This window comes from Apostichopus japonicus, chromosome 18 (assembly GCF_037975245.1).
Source record: "Apostichopus japonicus isolate 1M-3 chromosome 18, ASM3797524v1, whole genome shotgun sequence".
NCBI lineage: Eukaryota > Metazoa > Echinodermata > Holothuroidea > Aspidochirotida > Stichopodidae > Apostichopus > Apostichopus japonicus.
The window spans coordinates 1618254-1635307 of NC_092578.1; the positions used below are offsets into that span (position 1 = coordinate 1618254).

At 37.4% G+C, this 17054-nt stretch overlaps 1 protein-coding gene across 3 annotated transcripts; it reads right to left on the reverse strand.

Annotated features, from left to right (window-relative positions):
* Positions 1-136: 136 nt before the first annotated feature.
* On the reverse strand, positions 137-16190 carry LOC139958589 (uncharacterized). Of its 3 annotated transcripts, none has more exons than XM_071955744.1 (14): positions 16044-16190; positions 14419-14637; positions 13117-13240; positions 12400-12432; positions 11950-12136; positions 11145-11303; positions 10658-10815; positions 9912-10235; positions 9339-9455; positions 8646-8699; positions 8114-8197; positions 5496-7371; positions 4741-4880; positions 137-2275 (listed from the first exon to the last, which is right to left on the reverse strand). In XM_071955744.1, exons 2-14 carry the CDS (start codon positions 14586-14588, stop codon positions 2225-2227), a joined length of 3477 nt encoding a protein of 1158 aa, XP_071811845.1. In that variant the 5' UTR covers positions 14589-14637; positions 16044-16190; the 3' UTR covers positions 137-2224. The 3 variants fall into 3 exon arrangements, with proteins under 3 accessions (XP_071811845.1, XP_071811846.1, XP_071811847.1); XM_071955745.1 differs by lacking the exon at positions 16044-16190 and adding an exon at positions 15845-16034; XM_071955746.1 differs by lacking the exon at positions 16044-16190 and adding an exon at positions 15797-15820.
* Between the last annotated feature and the right edge of the window lie 864 nt (positions 16191-17054).

A 17054-nucleotide genomic window follows, 5' to 3' on the forward strand; every position in this document is an offset into this window, starting at 1 on the left:
GGGAACATGACAAGATTGTATGTTATAAATTCAAACTTAAGTATGAAACAATGCAAAGTGGTGTAAGGAGAGTGGCTGCACTATTCTTAATAAGCAAATATTTCTTTCAAGACAGGAAAAAACAAAACAAGATATATTACTGTTTGGCAAATGAATATTATCTATATATTTAAGCTTTGACTACATAGCATATGTATTCATTACTATCATAAAAGCACACAGTGCCACAAAAAGGTACAACAAGCAACTAAGCATGAGCAGTTTTTCCCCAGGTCAGGTCAAATAACATAAACATAGAATACATGCATTCATTTCTTACATAGCAAGTGATAACAGAGATTGGCTAATACAGTTCTTGTTTCATGTGAGTGAAATTTGCCAGTTATTGAGTATAATGGTCAATTAAATATCTCACTGTGGATAAATACTGTCAGATTGGCAGATTAATTTTTCTTGCTGCAATTTAAGCATGGGTGACCATTTTCTAACTCTCTAGCATAATTGGCAGCAATACCAACGACCATATAGTAAGAGCTCTCAAATCATTTTCTTGTGTTTCATGAAGTAAGAGAGACTAAGACAACATCACAATGCCTGAATATACATTTTAACATGCCCAACATACACTACCATGAACTGAAGGAAAGGACAACGAAAAATAAACTGTTATTTCACCCGCAAAAGTAGCATAGGGATTATAAAAAAAATGAAATATTACATTAATCTTGTCATCTTGTGATCTTGTGTTTTCCTTTTTAAAAATGTCTGAGAACAATTTGGAGAGTAAAGACCTCCAGGTGAGTACTTTTGAAAACTTCTAGCAATTATAGCGTACTATAGTTTGGGGCCTATACAGACTACCTTTAACTCTACCATCTTCTTGGTACTATTGTGTAGTATGTAATCACAAAACATTGTGATGAATGTGACAGTATTCACTAAACAAATTCACATAGCAGGTTAGTATACATACAGTTGGAATAGTCAAATTGTTTAGGTAAACTATAAATACTCCTTTAAGGGTTTTAAACAACACTGAGATATTCTTATTTACACATTAATTAATTAACTAATTAATTAATTAATAAAAAGAAGCCAATCTGGCCATCAAAATTATACACATGATCATCATACATAGCTGAGCACCCTGTTTGTACACTGGAAATCTATTTACAGCTTTACAAATAAAATTGTGTACATTGCATATTTTAGAAAAGAAGCAAAGTATTATACAAAAAACCTGCTGAATTTGATATGTACACAAAGGGCTCTTCCAGTGGCTCAAGTTGATCGTTTTGTTGCTGTCAAATTTCTGTACAACTATGTAGTTCCACATTCATTAATATGCGCCAACATATGTCTTGTTTCAACTAGCAATCGTGCCAACATTTTTCCTTTGAAATGTCACGTTACTTTGCCACCGAAGAATGATAAATCCCTCTCGCAGCAAGTAATGCATCAGAAGCAAGTACTGAGCTAACAGCAAAGACCATTAAATATTATTCCGTTTTCCTGATAAAGCCAGGAGGTTTCTTCCCCAGAAATATGACTCTTAATAAACACATTCAGATTCAGAAATAAGACATTTGGATGGGTATATCTACTAATCTTTGCATGTAGCTGTTCTCTTTAAAGTAGCAGATAACTACCGGGTTCCAACAATGATAGCGAGGAAATACGACACTGTGTACAGCGATCGAACAAGATACATTCATATGTAAATTTTACCCATTTAGATGTCATGTTCTTTCAGAATTTGGGGAAATACTTCAGTTAGATTTTAACTTGGTAAATGTGTCTACTTCCTGTTTTCATGACACTTGCATGATGGAACTATAAAACCACAAATGAGAATATTTATCAACATCATAAATGATATATCACACTCATCAACAAGGGCTTCTTTCTCTTGGTATGCTTCAAAACCCATCAGCCACCCCACCCCACCCATCCACCTCCAACCTCACTCTTTCAAGTCAACCCTTCCAACATAGGCCTACTGTTCTTCTCACACACTAAGATGGAGATTTAACTTTTGTAATTTTGTGATAGACATCTAAATAAACAGCTTTTATTGTAATTCATGCAGGCTTCAATTCTGTTTTGAAATCTATCCTGTACAGTGCCAGAAATAATATTGTAAAAATTACTCAGGAGCTCTTGACCAAAGCTTTATGCAATATTTAAAGACTACTGATAGGAGGTGATCAGATGAGCATTATAATTAGCAACCATCATCATCATCCCCATCATCATCCAGTATGGGACAGAAATGCTGTAGAGGAAAGAATGAACGGAATTAGATATTAAAATCCCGGTTATCAACTTGTGGCATCTCTCTGCCACTTGAACCCCACGCATCAGTGGCAACACTACATGAAATGATCAGTGTGAGGTGCATAAGACTAGATATACCTCTGTAAACAGCAACAACTGATGACTAAAATAAAAGATGCTATTAAACGGTTGTGAGGGCTACAATCCATCACACTCGTCAGATTGTGGGGAATGATCTTATCCAAAAGACATAACTGGACACATTAGGCAAACTAATCACTGATTTTAGATCTTTTAAAATGGCAAGTTTGATTAAGCATTTAGTACCCATACCAACATTAATTTACAAAATCAATCGTTAAATCAGTAATTAAACTTTCATGGAACAAAGGAAATGACACAAAACTCACTTCAAGAATAAGACAAAAAGAGAAAAGGATACATGAAAATTTATAAAGCTTTAGTAAAAGAAGATAAACAAATCCTAGTAAAATGTTCAGGAGTCATCTTAATTTGTGACAGATTTTTTATTAAGATCATCCAAATGTCTGTTTTGTCCTGAAGCTAATAAAACTAAATGCTATACATTTGCTTACTAAAACTCTTATCATCTCGGGACACAACATTTTTCACAGGAGCTGTGATGCTACAGTGTGTGTTGAAGCGACAATCTGAGGCTACCATACTCCATGACTGAATCCAAGATATGGTACCATGAAGAATAAATCATGCCAGTAGCAAGAAATTTTAGTATAAACTTCAGAGATTTGCAAATGAAATCATAAAACATCACATTAATTTTTAAGAGATTCAAACTTTACTGAGATGTTAGCAGCCCATGATTCGGTGCAGCTACATGGATGTAACCATACAGATCTCTTGGTTAGATTGAGGGCGCACGGATACAGTTGTGAGTATAAACAATAGGATTGGTTACAGTGACAACAAAAACTATGACAATTATGGCTTGCAGTCTTGCAAGTGATGTACTAAGGATAGAATATTAATAGCTACTTCTGTTATGTATGATGAGCTCTAAATAGCATAGGTGATGGTTCCCTGGTAGAGGGGTATACTGTCAGTAACAGATTCCCAGAAAAAGAGCATTTTACTCAGCGATTCTTGGTCAAATGTTGCCACTGCTTCCAACGGGTGATACTGCATTTCTACCAGGGTTGTTTCCCTACTTTTATCTAAACATTTTCCAGGACCAAAGTATCAAGTCATGTTGGTAACATATGTACAGGAATAGACAAGAATTATTTCCATGAGGTCAATGTATCAAGTCATGTTAGTAACATATGTACAGGAATAGACAAGAATTCCATGAGGTCAATGTATCAAGTCATGTTAGTAACATATGTACAGGAATAGACAAGAATTCCATGAGGTCAATGTATCAAGTCATGTTAGTAACATATGTACAGGAATAGACAAGAATTCCATGAGGTCAATGTATCAAGTCATGTTAGCAACATATGTACAGGAATAGACAAGAATTCCATGAGGTCAATGTATCAAGTCATGTTAGTAACATATGTACAGGAATAGACAAGAATTCCATGAGGTCAATGTATCAAGTCATGTTAGCAACATATGTACAGGAATAGACAAGAATTCCATGAGGTCAATGTATCAAGTCATGTTAGTAACATATGTACAGGAATAGACAAGAATTCCATGAGGTCAATGTATCAAGTCATGTTAGTAACATATGTACAGGAATAGACAAGAATTCCATGAGGTCAATGTATCAAGTCATGTTAGCAACATATGTACAGGAATAGACAAGAATTCCATGAGGTCAATGTATCAAGTCATGTTAGCAACATATGTACAGGAATAGACAAGAATTCCATGAGGTCAATGTATCAAGTCATGTTAGCAACATATGTACAGGAATAGACAAGAATTCCATGAGGTCAATGTATCAAGTCATGTTAGCAACATATGTACAGGAATAGACAAGAATTCCATGAGGTCAATGTATCAAGTCATGTTAGTAACATATGTACAGGAATAGACAAGAATTCCATGAGGTCAATGTATCAAGTCATGTTAGCAACATATGTACAGGAATAGACAAGAATTCCATGAGGTCAATGCATCAAGTCATGTTAGTAACATATGTACTGGAATAGACATGTGTACAACATATGTACTGGAATAGGTCTGCTGACATTATATAACATTTTCTTAATTATTTTTCACTTATTTAGACACTTGGGCAGCTTCTCTTGGCCACAAAACTCTCTCTCTCCCGATTTTCATGTTTTCTCCTTGACTTTTATGACAGCGCAAACAATCCGAATGAAGGGAAGGAACAAACAGGTACACTCATTTACAAAGCAAAAAGGAGAGGAAAAAAAAAAAAAAAAAAAAGGTGAAAAAAAAAAAAATTGGAGCACAGCAAAAAACATGGAAGAAAAGTTAGTTGAAATCAAAACCCTAGTACAAAATTACCATGTCATCTTGATCTGACAATATCTTGGCGACTGGATTGAGATCTGCTCTTCCTTTGCCATGGTTTCCATGGTGACTAATGGAATAGAGGGAGCACTCTTGGTCAAGCAATGCCTCCTTGAAGATCAGCTCTGTTTTATCTATAAAAGAGATGTGACAAACTGAACAAATGAGAAATATGACAAATTCGTTGAATTGTTTCCAAACTTAAGAAAACATTCTTTAACGTATTAGACAAAACTACAACGGAAAATTGAGGGCTCTAAAAAACTTCCTCAAAACAAAATAAAGAAGATAAGAAATAGTGAACCTGTCAGTGTTATTTACTGTTAAGTTGTTATTTACTGTAAAGTCCCTCACAATGTGTTATAAGGTTTTTCATGGGTCTTGGTCTACCCTTGTGTGAGTTTGTAATATTTCAAGCAGCTGGGTTTTTGTCACAAGCTTAGGTTCTCTAACCCGTCAAACATGGTTCAACAGAAATTTTCTTGTATTTTTACTGAATTTAAGTCACAACTGATGTTTACATTTCTTGTCGTCTCAAAGAGAGCTGACCTTTGTTTTGACTTGTAAATGTAACAGACTATCACTACTGTTTAAAAAACATTTACCTAATATGTGATACAAGTCATGACAGATGTCTACTCTGGTATTTCTAGTGAATTAAAGATGATAAGTTCCAAGAAAAACACAGCTACTTCCAGAGGAAACCTGTTACAAGTTTTGATACATATATTTACTGATTTTACTCCTACCTCTGATAGCTGTTGCAGTTGATGCAAAGGCTTGATGGGGAGGCATCTGTCCTCTCAGAGATAATGAACCAGCCTTATGAGACCTGCTGGTATCTGGTATTATCTGGGCTCTTTGACCGGTAGGCTTTATGGATGACAGAAAGTCATTTATATCTGATTGTAGACTAGTTGCTGGATGTTCTTTCACTGGAGTTGGTCTCAAATGGCGATGTTCTGCAGGCGCTGACAATTTATTGGAAGTCTCAGGGGAGTACACAGTCGATGAGTTCTTGGTGTAAACCGAAGAAGTTTGTTTATCTTGCTCTTCATCAAAGTTAAGTTTACCTTGAACATCTTCAAGGCTAAGATCACTCCTCTGTTGAGGTCCTTTATTCTTGAGAATGCCTGGGTGTGGAGTAGTACGGAAGTTACATTTCTTTGCCTCAGACTGGGGTCCTAACACTTGTGGCGGTGCAAAAGTGACCATTTTAGCCAGGTTGGGAGCAAGTCCAATTGGAGAATAAAGTATTCCACCCCGTTGTAGCAACGGCTGTTGCATCAAGTAAGACTGCATCTGGAAGGCACCGTGATTGGCCATGGGAGCTCTTTGTGCGCCAGCAGAAGCCAAAGTAGGTATAGGTTGTCGGTAAACTTGTTGGGTGTAGGTAGAAGTGCTCCCCAGTTGCAAAGATGGCGCCATGGTTGCATTAGAAGGGAATTGAACACTAGGTATTTGACGATGATAAGGAACGTCAGCCAATCGAAAAGGTTCCTCAGAATTAACCTGTGGCCTAGACAATGGTCCAGTGACATTATGTCCTAATCCAGGCATGCAATTGTCTAATCTGTCCTGCAAGGAATGTGAGACTGGCAATGTTGCATTACTTGGTTTTGTACAGGCAGAATGTGGTGTCCTTGAAATATTGATTTGCCCATTGTTGCCATGATGTCTCATCTGTAGGACAGACACAGGGCTTTGAAAATTTCCTTCCAAAGAATTCATGTTAACAGTCTGAAATGAATAGTTTCCTCTTTGGTTAACTACCTCTGCTTCTGATCCAGGCTGAAGACCAGTAGTGACTCTGTTAGCATAAATCTGGCTACCTTGATGGGTCAGCAGTTGGTTACCCACTTTAGAATTCACTCTCATTAGTTGTGGTCCATCATTAGTGACCATTCCTACTGTGGTCTGTAAAAATTGAACCTCTGGGTGCCCCCCTCTTACAGGAATAGAAGAACTGCTTTCCCCACGAGAGATTTGCTGGAGTACCACCGGCTGGTGGTTTAAAGGGGCAGGTTCTGCCCTCTGCGACGGTGTGGGCACAATAACACTGCGTTGTTGCTCATCAGAATGAATCCATGCAGTTTTTGGTGGTATTGATAGATGTGACTTCATATTAACTGGTTCTGTTCCTGTATTATTCATCCTCTCGACAACTGTCACTACATTACCTTGATGTGATGTCTGAATGTCCTGAGAGTCTGCAGGGATATGCAGGTTACTACTATTATTATTCCTAGAGTTATAATCTCCACTCTGACCGTAAGGAGCAGTCGAATGATAACCGTATTGCATGGTTGAAGAGCCACCACCCTGTGGCATCGATAAAGAGTGTTCGTATGACATGGTCGATGGATCACCTTGTCTATTGTTCCTGTGTGCTAACAACTCATCACTTTGCACTGCTTGCCCCTCAACGGTCAAAGCTTCAAGCCTATTTGCGTCTTTACTAAATGTTCTTGAGTCTAAACTTTGTGGCAGTCTCTGTTTGCTTGGCATCTCAGATGGTACATCTTCCACCGATTCTGGAACTTTGGTCTCATCTTCCTTTAATTCATCCATCTCAGAGAGCATCTGAATCTCCAGTTCCAGTTGTTTCTCAAGTTCTTCCATCTCCTAGAAAAGGAGTTGTGAAAATTTCAGCAAAAGAAACAATGTTTTTTGATTGATTAAATTTGTGATTAATCTCCAATAACTGTAATTGAAGCACTCCCTTCTTAAACCATCCTCGAGTGACAGAAGCCGAAGAGACATTTTTTCTGGGTAGTAATAAATAATTAATTACTAACTTAATTATCAGTAGTATTGAAACCATTGTCAGCAGTTATGATCTTAGACTCATTGAGGGTAATCACACAAGGCTGCAATTTATTTCATTTCATTTCATTTATAGTACATGGCCAGGTAAGAATGACACAGAGGTTCCCAAAATAATAACAAAAGAATAAAATCTCCAATAAGTAGATTGCAATTTACAATCCTATCCCATAATCAGTGTTAAGCAACCCACCGTCCTCAAACCACTAGGGGGTCTGCCAAAACATAATGGTTCTGTGAAAGTGGGCGCAGTAAGAGGGAGATTCTTAGTAGTAGATGGCCTTAAATCTGCCTAAAATACAGACATGATATTCACAAACCTTGATTCGTGTGGGTGGGTTCTTATGACAAGATCACTAGACTGCATGTCTGGACATGTTTGTACACGCACAAACCTAATCAGACGACACTAGAGCATTATTGATGTGGGGCCCACAAATTGTTCGCCTGGTAGGAAATGTTCCCACGGACCCGAAAAATGTTGAGTCCAAATAATAACCATAATGCATCATCTAGAAATCTGTTCACATAAACCAATTACCTGGAGTTTCACAACTTGCTGTTTTCTCTCATGCAAGAAGACTTGGTTTTCAGCTTGGTCCGAGAAGAGAGAAGTCGCCAGTTCCTGCGTTAGAAGACAAGAAGACAAAGCTTGGATTAAATTAGTGTGTAGTAAGACAACCTCAAGGATTACATTATCATATCATTTATACGGTAGCTGGGAGTGGGGTTGGGGAGGGTAAGGGGCGATAATGTCACAACTGAGAGACCTATTGAAGTTTTAGAGCTGAGGCTCCACTTCTATGCGGACCTCCTTGATTTAACGTACAATGACACAGTTACGCACACACAAGCCATAACAACTGTAATATGCAATATCAAGAAAAATTGGAGTCAATAATACACTTATGTTTGTGATAATCCCATCCAAAATCATCCAGCCTGAGATCTCTTCAATATCATGTATACCTTAGTGTTAGTCTCAGTTGCTACTCATAGACAAATACTTCAAATGACAGACAAAGATAATACTCCTCCTGTTAGAATAGAAGTCAATGGTATTTTGATCTTACCTCAGCTGAAGGGATAGCTATGGTGTCCTCTGCCCACTGGACTTTCTTTGAACACTGTTGGCAAGGAGTAACACAGAGAGTCGGATGTTAAAACGACATTGAAGCAGCTAAAATTTGCATTTGGTCAACGTTTTCCTGAAATTTCCCAAACCCCACCTAGTATCATGCCGGCTCTGATTGCAAATAATCCAAGTACAGCATCCAACTAGGTTTTGTCAACAAATTGACATGAAAATCGGAACCCTTTTTTTTTTTTTGTGAATGTGAAGTTTATTATGCTAGTTTAAAAAAAAAAAACAAGATTCGATGAGTTTTCCCAGTTTGCTGTTAAGTTGTCTAATGCATACTTTTGAAATAAAAATGCTTTGAATACTGTGTGGATGAAGAAATATAGAAGATGTTATTAAATGTATTTATTTTTAAAAGCTTCTTAAAAGAAGTGTGTATTTTTATTGTGATCAATTACAGTCTTACTTTGGGTAGCATATACTTGCAAGGTTTGGTAAGATTGTACACCAACTCATAAAGCTACATAAAGTATCTAGGAACTAGCGATAACACTTCATCCCAAATATTAGTTCCCCATACAGTCTTTCATGTGATGTTAAAAAGCAAATCAAATGTTCAAATTTCTTGACTGCTTGAAATGAAAGTCGACTATTCCTGCTAAGGAAGTACATCGTTCATACTTACTGAAGCACTGCGGAAATGTGACTCTGGTTCCTGCTGTGAACCGGATAGCAGAGGAGAGCTTGTGATTTCCTGCTTCTGCAACACTGAGTGGAAATGAGGATTTGGCACTCGGGAAGCCTGAAAAAAGAACAGTAAAACACATCTTAGAAGTTACTTGACTACATAATGTTTGAGTGGAAATGAGGATTAGGCAGTTTATTTGACACTGGGGAAGCCTAGAAAAGAACACTAAAATACATCTTGAAGTTACTTGACTACATAATGCAGTGTCACATAAACAGACACTTTATACGTGATTTCTGGAAAGACCTTGGATTCAAACAATTGATAAATTAATTTAGATAAATTAAGGCTAAAATTGGTCAAACCCCATGTATAATTTTGCAATCACGCTTCATGAATTGTGTTCATTTTTCTAACAGAGCATTGCCCAACCGCCCCTGCCTTCCCATCCCACTTCCTTACAAACCTTCCCCACTTTCAGCCTTTCAGTCTTGGTTGATGTCAAGTTGATTCATTAAGGTAACTGTAATAGAATCCAGCCGATCCTTTAAAATCAGATAAGTGACTCACAGTCCGAGGAGTTTTCATGGCACTGGTTGCCATGTTGGATTTCTTCTGAAGAGGGATCTGCACCCTCCCAGGGGTGCCCCTACTCGCACTGATCTCCACCACATTCACAGCATTGGTTGCGGGTTTCTTGGATCCTTGGTGTGGCTTACGGTATATACTGGTCCTCGTTGCCGGGTTGTGACTGCTCACCCGAGATGGGGCAGGAACAGTCCCTTCCTCGCCCAAAGTAAGTCGTCTCATCACCAAACTGGTGTAGTCCTCATAGACATTTTTGGCAGCCTTCTTAGATTGGTAGTAGATAGAGGTCCTTTTCTGACTCAGAGGCTGGTAGTATGAGATAACAGGGTTCACAAATTAAGGAATACGCTACAGATTGCATATGCCAAGGGTCCCAGAGGAATCAAACACAGGCAATAACTGAGGTTGCATGTAATATCATCGTGCTCATTCGTTTTGTGGCAAATTTGCTATACCCAGGCATAGCTTTCTTTCACCACTTCATTCCATATGCAAATAAGAAGCTATCATTGATTTGCCTTTACAAATTGCTCTGGGGAATCTACAGAAATTTAAACAATGATAAAAAATCTGCAGAGTCATGTAAATGAGAGCAAATCCAAGCATGTAATACAAAAAATAAGTTTGAGGAACATAATGTAACATACAAATGCACATCTGTTGAAGGTCAGCATCTCTGATATAAAATGAGTACTGGATATGATAATTACCAGGAATTAATTACTCACCTGCCCACCAAAAAGGCTTGCCCTTGGTCCGCCAACACCCCTGGAGGTAGCAAACGTTTGCCTGGATGCTGGTGGTGCACCTCTGTTATGATGAATACCAGTGTTGTTCAGAATACTGGCTAGTGCCCCACAGTCTGGATGAAATTCCAGTCCCATATCTACAACAGAAATTAAAAAAGGTCTTCTAAATGTATTTTCTTATCCATTTATGTATTTGTCACTCTTTATCATCCATATTGTGTAAGCTACCACAATCACAGCCAGGCTCCAGTTACAAATAATTACCTGTCACTATATTGAAATCAAATTCACCGACTCAACCTTTGCTTCTGCATATTCATATACATTTGGACATTTCTCAATGCTGATTGGCCTCCCAATTTACAGAAATGTTCTCTGAATATTCATCATCCTTACTTGGATATGACAAATAAATATATGAAACTGTCAAAGAGCAGGAAAAACCCCTCCCAATTCTTAATCTTACCTCTTTGCTGTTGCACAAGAGACTTCCTAGCTCTCCGTGGGGCATCTTCTTTCTTTGCACCATCAAATGGTCCTTTGGCCTCCTCTGGCTTCCTACCTCTGCTCTGAGGGACTGGAATACTCTCCAATGTCTTCCTAATAGGTGCGGACCGTTTTATTCCTAAAGTCCAGATGGTGAGTGCGCGAACAGATACACAAGGCAACGGTTATTAAATACAATAGAGATAACACAGACACGAGCAGTCCACGAGAAGAAGGAGTGGAAGGGTTATTTGTTTTCCATCGTCTTTAAAGCAGTGGGTTACATGTACAAGGATAAGGAGCTTCAGACATTTGACACCTTGCATTTTCACAGGAGATCTATCTACCTCTTACTTTATTTATAATAAATACCAGTCAAGAAAATTATCATTGCCATTCAAGGATTAGGCTAAATACCATACTAGTTAATGACAAAGGTCTTTTGGGGCAAGAGAAATAGTAGCAATTGGCGCTTACTTACATGAATGTGTAAAAGTAAGTTGGCCTGACGTTTCGATCCTAGCAGGATCTTCTTCAAAGGCTAAATGACAAGTGAGCACCTGTCATTTAGCCTTTGAGGAAGATCCTGCTAGGATCGAAACGTCAGGCCAACTTACTTTTACACATTCTCCTACACAGGCTCTCTAGTGGATAAGCAGTTTGTAAACAGTTTTTATGTTATTTTGATTTTTACTCTACATGAATGATAAAACATGTAGTTGGGTATGTGTGTTGGGAAGAGGGTTATGTAATGGTATTTGGGGGAGCAAGAAACTTTCCCGTACCTGTGGTTGCTGCTATTGTGTTGCGGTGGGCTCTGGTCTGCTCCTGTGAGATGCCCTTCTCGGTAAGGATGCTCTCAAGAGACTCATGATCTTCTTTGAATGGTTCTCTCTCAGATTTTTCATCCCCGTTGTCATAGTATGCACTCTTGAAGTGGGTTCCTGGTCTAGTCAAGTCAAACTCTCTGACCTGATGTAAAACAAAGGAGACAGAATCCATGATAGATATCTAGTAAACAATTGATGATTTATGAGGATGTGATAGGACTTGACAAGAAACTGAAGACACAAACAAGGCATCTGGCAACAGTAAAGTGAACGATGTGTCATGATGACAAATCAGCAGAAAATGTTTTTGTTTTTCTTTAAAATTCATTGCGAATATGCCATGTTTCCCTCTAACCCGTGCAGAAATCGAACTAAGAACCCTTGTTATCCAGCACTAGAACTGACCTGTGTGCACGTTTTCTTGTTAACAGCTTTGCCCTGAAGAGGAGAGAACAAAAGAAAAACAAAACAGATATTCAACATAGGTTAGAAGGACAAGTTGGCTCTCCTTGAAGAATTTACTACAAAGCTGTTAAAGTATGTAATTTTTTTTGGCCAAACATGTTGGAGATAGATCCGATTAAAACTACAATTGATCAAACTAAGCGAGAGTTCTTAAAGGTGCTCTCTTCCAATCTATCCACAGATGTTGATGAGTGTTAAATTAGACTTCACAGTCAGAAGAAAGTGTTTCTGTGTCCATGCACTGTAACACGTTTGGTTGTATTTTGTGTAACGATAACTCCCACAATGTGCCAACTGTACTGGTTAAATAAACCACAATAAGCAAATAAACTAGCCATGGATACCCAATAAGAGTTACTAATTGTTACACCATTGGCGATTGGAAAGTGTGATAACTTGGGAACACAGGACAAAGTCTCATTATGCCATAAAAATACCAGACTGAAATTTAAAATTGTTGTTATTTTAGTATTATTCAGCAAAACAAGTTGACATATATTTTCTATGTATAAAGTCTGACAGACATTCTCAAATCTTCCAAAAGAAACATTTGCCTTTATCTTAGCATGAGCTCAGCATGCAGCAAGGGCATGTTTTTTAAAAATAATTTATTTTATGTTAAGACTATGAATACAGTGATTAGATATATATACTTACCTTTTCAAATGTATTGTGCCACTTTTTATGTAGTTTGGCAAAGTCTGGTACTGGCCTTCGTTTAGACTTGGTATCTGTCTTTCTCTTGGGATTCAATGCAGATGAGGAACTCACTGGAATTTTACTGTCAAAAGAAAAACAAAATGCTTTCGTTATAGGAGCTTATACTTAAACACATGTTGGACAAAGGAATCTCAATCTGCACTTTTGCAGCCAACCCCCCCCCCCCCCACTCCATCATTTCATCAGTTTGTCACACTAGTACTGCACATTACTTTTCATGTCTAACAGCAAACGTAAGTTTAAATTTTACTTGTATTTCACTGAAGATCTCTTGCAAGCAGCCAAACTACTTCCCTACTACTTTTTCTCCTTTAATTCCTAGCCTGTGAATTGAACCATTTACAGTAATTTCAGGCTGTGAGTCCAATGCATACTACACACATACATTCATGAGTAACTACACTGAATAGGTTTTTCTGGTGATAAACAATGTGAAACTTATATTATGAAGAGCAAAACATTCCACAATGCTGGTTGAAAACCCCCATCTCAAATCTTGCCCCTATCTCAAATATGGTTGATTGAATGCAACCTATTTTGATTGGCTAAAACCTTCAACTACTCCAAGAAGTTGGATTAAATAGGAGGAATGTGATGTCATAAGAGGAAATGCTATTCTAAAGCATTTCTAACACTATAATAATCTTTTTGTTGATTTATCCTTGAAGCATGACTTATTTGGAAATGTTTGCTGATAGCTGCCAACAGTGCTAAGAGATTAGAATTATATAGTTTAATGTATCTTTTTATTTTGTAGAAATATTCTTTTCAGGACTCTGCGGATAAATGATTGACAAATTATTAAAGAAAAACAAAGACAATTTACATTGAAGTGCCCTGATTACATCATCCATCCTGCCATTGCCAATATCTTGTAAGAAAAACCCAAATTTAAAGAAATTCATATCTTTGCAAAAAATATGTTTCTATGGGGATGTAAAAGAAAAGTTCAAAAAATTGTGACACATCTTTTTTTCCAAACAGCATGTAACTTACAAACATGTCACCATTTTGTCTCAGACTTTCTTTTTAGTAACAGGGATGAGCCTGGGGTAAAACAAAAATCAAGGAACTTTGCAAAAATTGCGGTATAGGCTCCAGTTTGAGTATGCTACAGTGTGTTAGAATATTAGGTTTTGTCCCCGAGGTAGAAATCACAGATATTCCGCGAATTTGCGGAAAAAGCTCATGCCTGTAGTAAGCATGTATGTACAGAGAGAGGGTCACAGTTAGACTTACCTTTTAGATCTTGTCACTGGTCCACAGATGTTATGTGATTCAGTGTTCTCTTTCTCAGGATCAATTGTGGTCTTCTTCCTTAAAGCCACTGACTTGGTCTTGGGGAGAGGGTTGTTCCTGAGATTGTAGCGGCTGGTAGGCTTGATCTTAGTCTCCCCTGCTGTTGGCATCTTGGATATTGTGATCAGGAATTCATGGATTTCTCAAGGCATACACAATCTTTGAAAATATCAAATGGAATTAATATGGAATGAAGCATAACCAGCGTGTTTTCTTTCAATAAAGCAAGTTTTTCAATTTCAATTGGGAATTTTTTTTTTCTTATTTTAACTTAATAATGATTGGTCATGTTTGTAGCCTCCCATTTTGATTCGTGTTGATATAGACTATCGCGAAAAGCAGATGGGTAATACCATATCACAGGGTTTCTCCTGGGATTTCTCTTGTGAGAGTTGTTAACTGGTTTGTGACTCTGGAGGGCGTGAGCATACCTGGGCAGGGGTAGGGGGGATGGTCACGCAGAAAATTATGTTAAACATCCTAATCACCCTAACAATAAATAAGATAAACATGCTATGTTAAATATGTTTGTTGATATGATTTAGTGTTCCCAACCAACTTTTCAATGTCAGATAATGGCATGAGTTAAGAAAGTTGGATTGCATTATATCATTGTATTTTTTATTCCTTGTCTGAAAAGGAAAAGGTGGGACAGCGATGTTGGTAATATTTTTGTGAGGCAGTAGCAAAAAACAGAGGAAGCCACCTCACAAAATGAATACCAGCCTGGGAAACCTATCAAGCCAACAGATTTTTGCAAATGTTGTGGTTCAATTTCCATTAAAAGTTACTCAATTTATTATATACTTTCAGCGCTTCATGAAATAAGGATTTCAGTAGCATTGCCTCAAAATGATCAGCTAGCCTAGGCCTAGACAAGTGTGGGCAGCAACACCGAGGCTTCTAACTACTCGTGTTTCACCTGCTGGTTAGGATAAGTACATTTCTTCCCAATTCACTAAGATTTTGAAAAAAAGAAATTGCTGAACCATGTTACTATACTACTGAACCATTTTCATACCTATCCTGCGTAGCCTAGTGGTACTGACACTGTGACAGTTCTAGAATTATGTTATTAGTATTTCTGTAGTGGTTGTTTGGTAAGTTAGAACTAGACTAGGTTTTGATGCTTAAAAAAATTAAGCTTGGTAGCATGTTGTGACACACGAACACATCGACTACAACGTATTTGGCATTAGGGCCTAGGCGTACATCAACTATAATTTACACTACCTGGTAGCATGTTGTGACACACAAACACCTCGACTACAACGTACGTAATTGGCATTAGGCCTACATCAACTATAATTTACACTACCTGGCTTAGAAATGGCGTACCACGAAGGTTTCACTGTGACATACTTACTACGTACAGTAAGCTTAGATTGAGAAGCATTAGCTAGGCAATACTGTAGACCTAGCCCTTCGTAACTTAGTTCCTAACTAATTTCACTCCATTCCAATTCCAAGTTCGCAGTGCTGGACTCCGAAAACATCGATATATAACACACGTTTAGAAGGAACTGTAGGCTTGAGATTACGCCTAGTATAAAGAACATGAATACCTTGCAGTGTGCTCTGGTCATATGATGTCTTATTTTTATTCAAAGATGGTTGAAATCATTAATATAGCTAAATGTGAGTCGTAGCTTGGATTGTTTTGAATTGACATGACATGTGTGTTTATTAAATCACCCTCTGATTAAGAGTCATTCAATTTGATTGGCTAGAAGGTAAAGCAACAACCAATGAAGTTGGTCGTATGTTGCTAACACGATGCACTAATGATTATTCATATCTTCAATAGCCTCTAAACGTAGTATGGAACGCCAAAATTAGTGTACTTAAAACTTTTGAAAGAAACACTTATCATGATAATATTATACCAAGCAGAATTTTCATCTGCAGAATCATTAATAAAGAATTAGTCTTAAAACAGGGAGCTGCTGCTCAAACCAAAATCTTTAATCCAGCCTTTGACGTTACACGCAAGAAAAAAGAAAAGAAAAAAAAACAGAGAAGAAGGGGAAAAAGAAAGCAGAACAGTAAAGAGGATATTAATTTCTGACTGATTAAAGAGAAACACTTTATAAGCATCCTGCTGGTCAGTTAACATTCAGTACATTCGTACCCAATTTCGAAATTACAACATTTGAAGTTGACAGGACTTGTACCCAAAGTGAGCTTGAACTTGAAGCAGAAAGGTGTGATGTTAAAGCATCACCCTAGCAAATTTCTTTATTAAAAAAAAAACGTTACATCAAATTTTCTATAAAATTGGGATACATTATGAAAGCACTAAAGTCATTGGTTTATCCCCAATCTAAGGTAAAAAAATAAGGTGAAAAATAAAGAAAAATTAAGCATTTCGCCACCAGTTTGCTACAGTGACGTCACAAATGTTTGCTTCAAGTTCTCATATGGTACAATATATGACGATTGCAATTATCAATATCTCAATGACACAAGGTAGCTTTAATTTCTAAGAATATTTCCTTCTTTTCATCAGTAAAAAATATATTTTCCTCTGGATTTATCCGTTCAATCGCATTGTATGACACACAAAGGGAACTTCT

Excerpts from the sequence above, each read along its gene's own strand:
- LOC139958589 (XM_071955744.1), bottom strand. The coding sequence starts at position 14,588 with ATGCCAACAGCAGGGGAGACTAAGATCAAGCCTACCAGCCGCTACAAT. Across the intron at positions 12,137-12,399 it reads ACAAGAAAACGTGCACACAG|GTCAGAGAGTTTGACTTGAC; the intron begins GTCAGTTCTAGT and ends GTTTTACATCAG. Across the intron at positions 10,816-11,144 it reads TCTTGTGCAACAGCAAAGAG|ATATGGGACTGGAATTTCAT; the intron begins GTAAGATTAAGA and ends TTTCTGTTGTAG.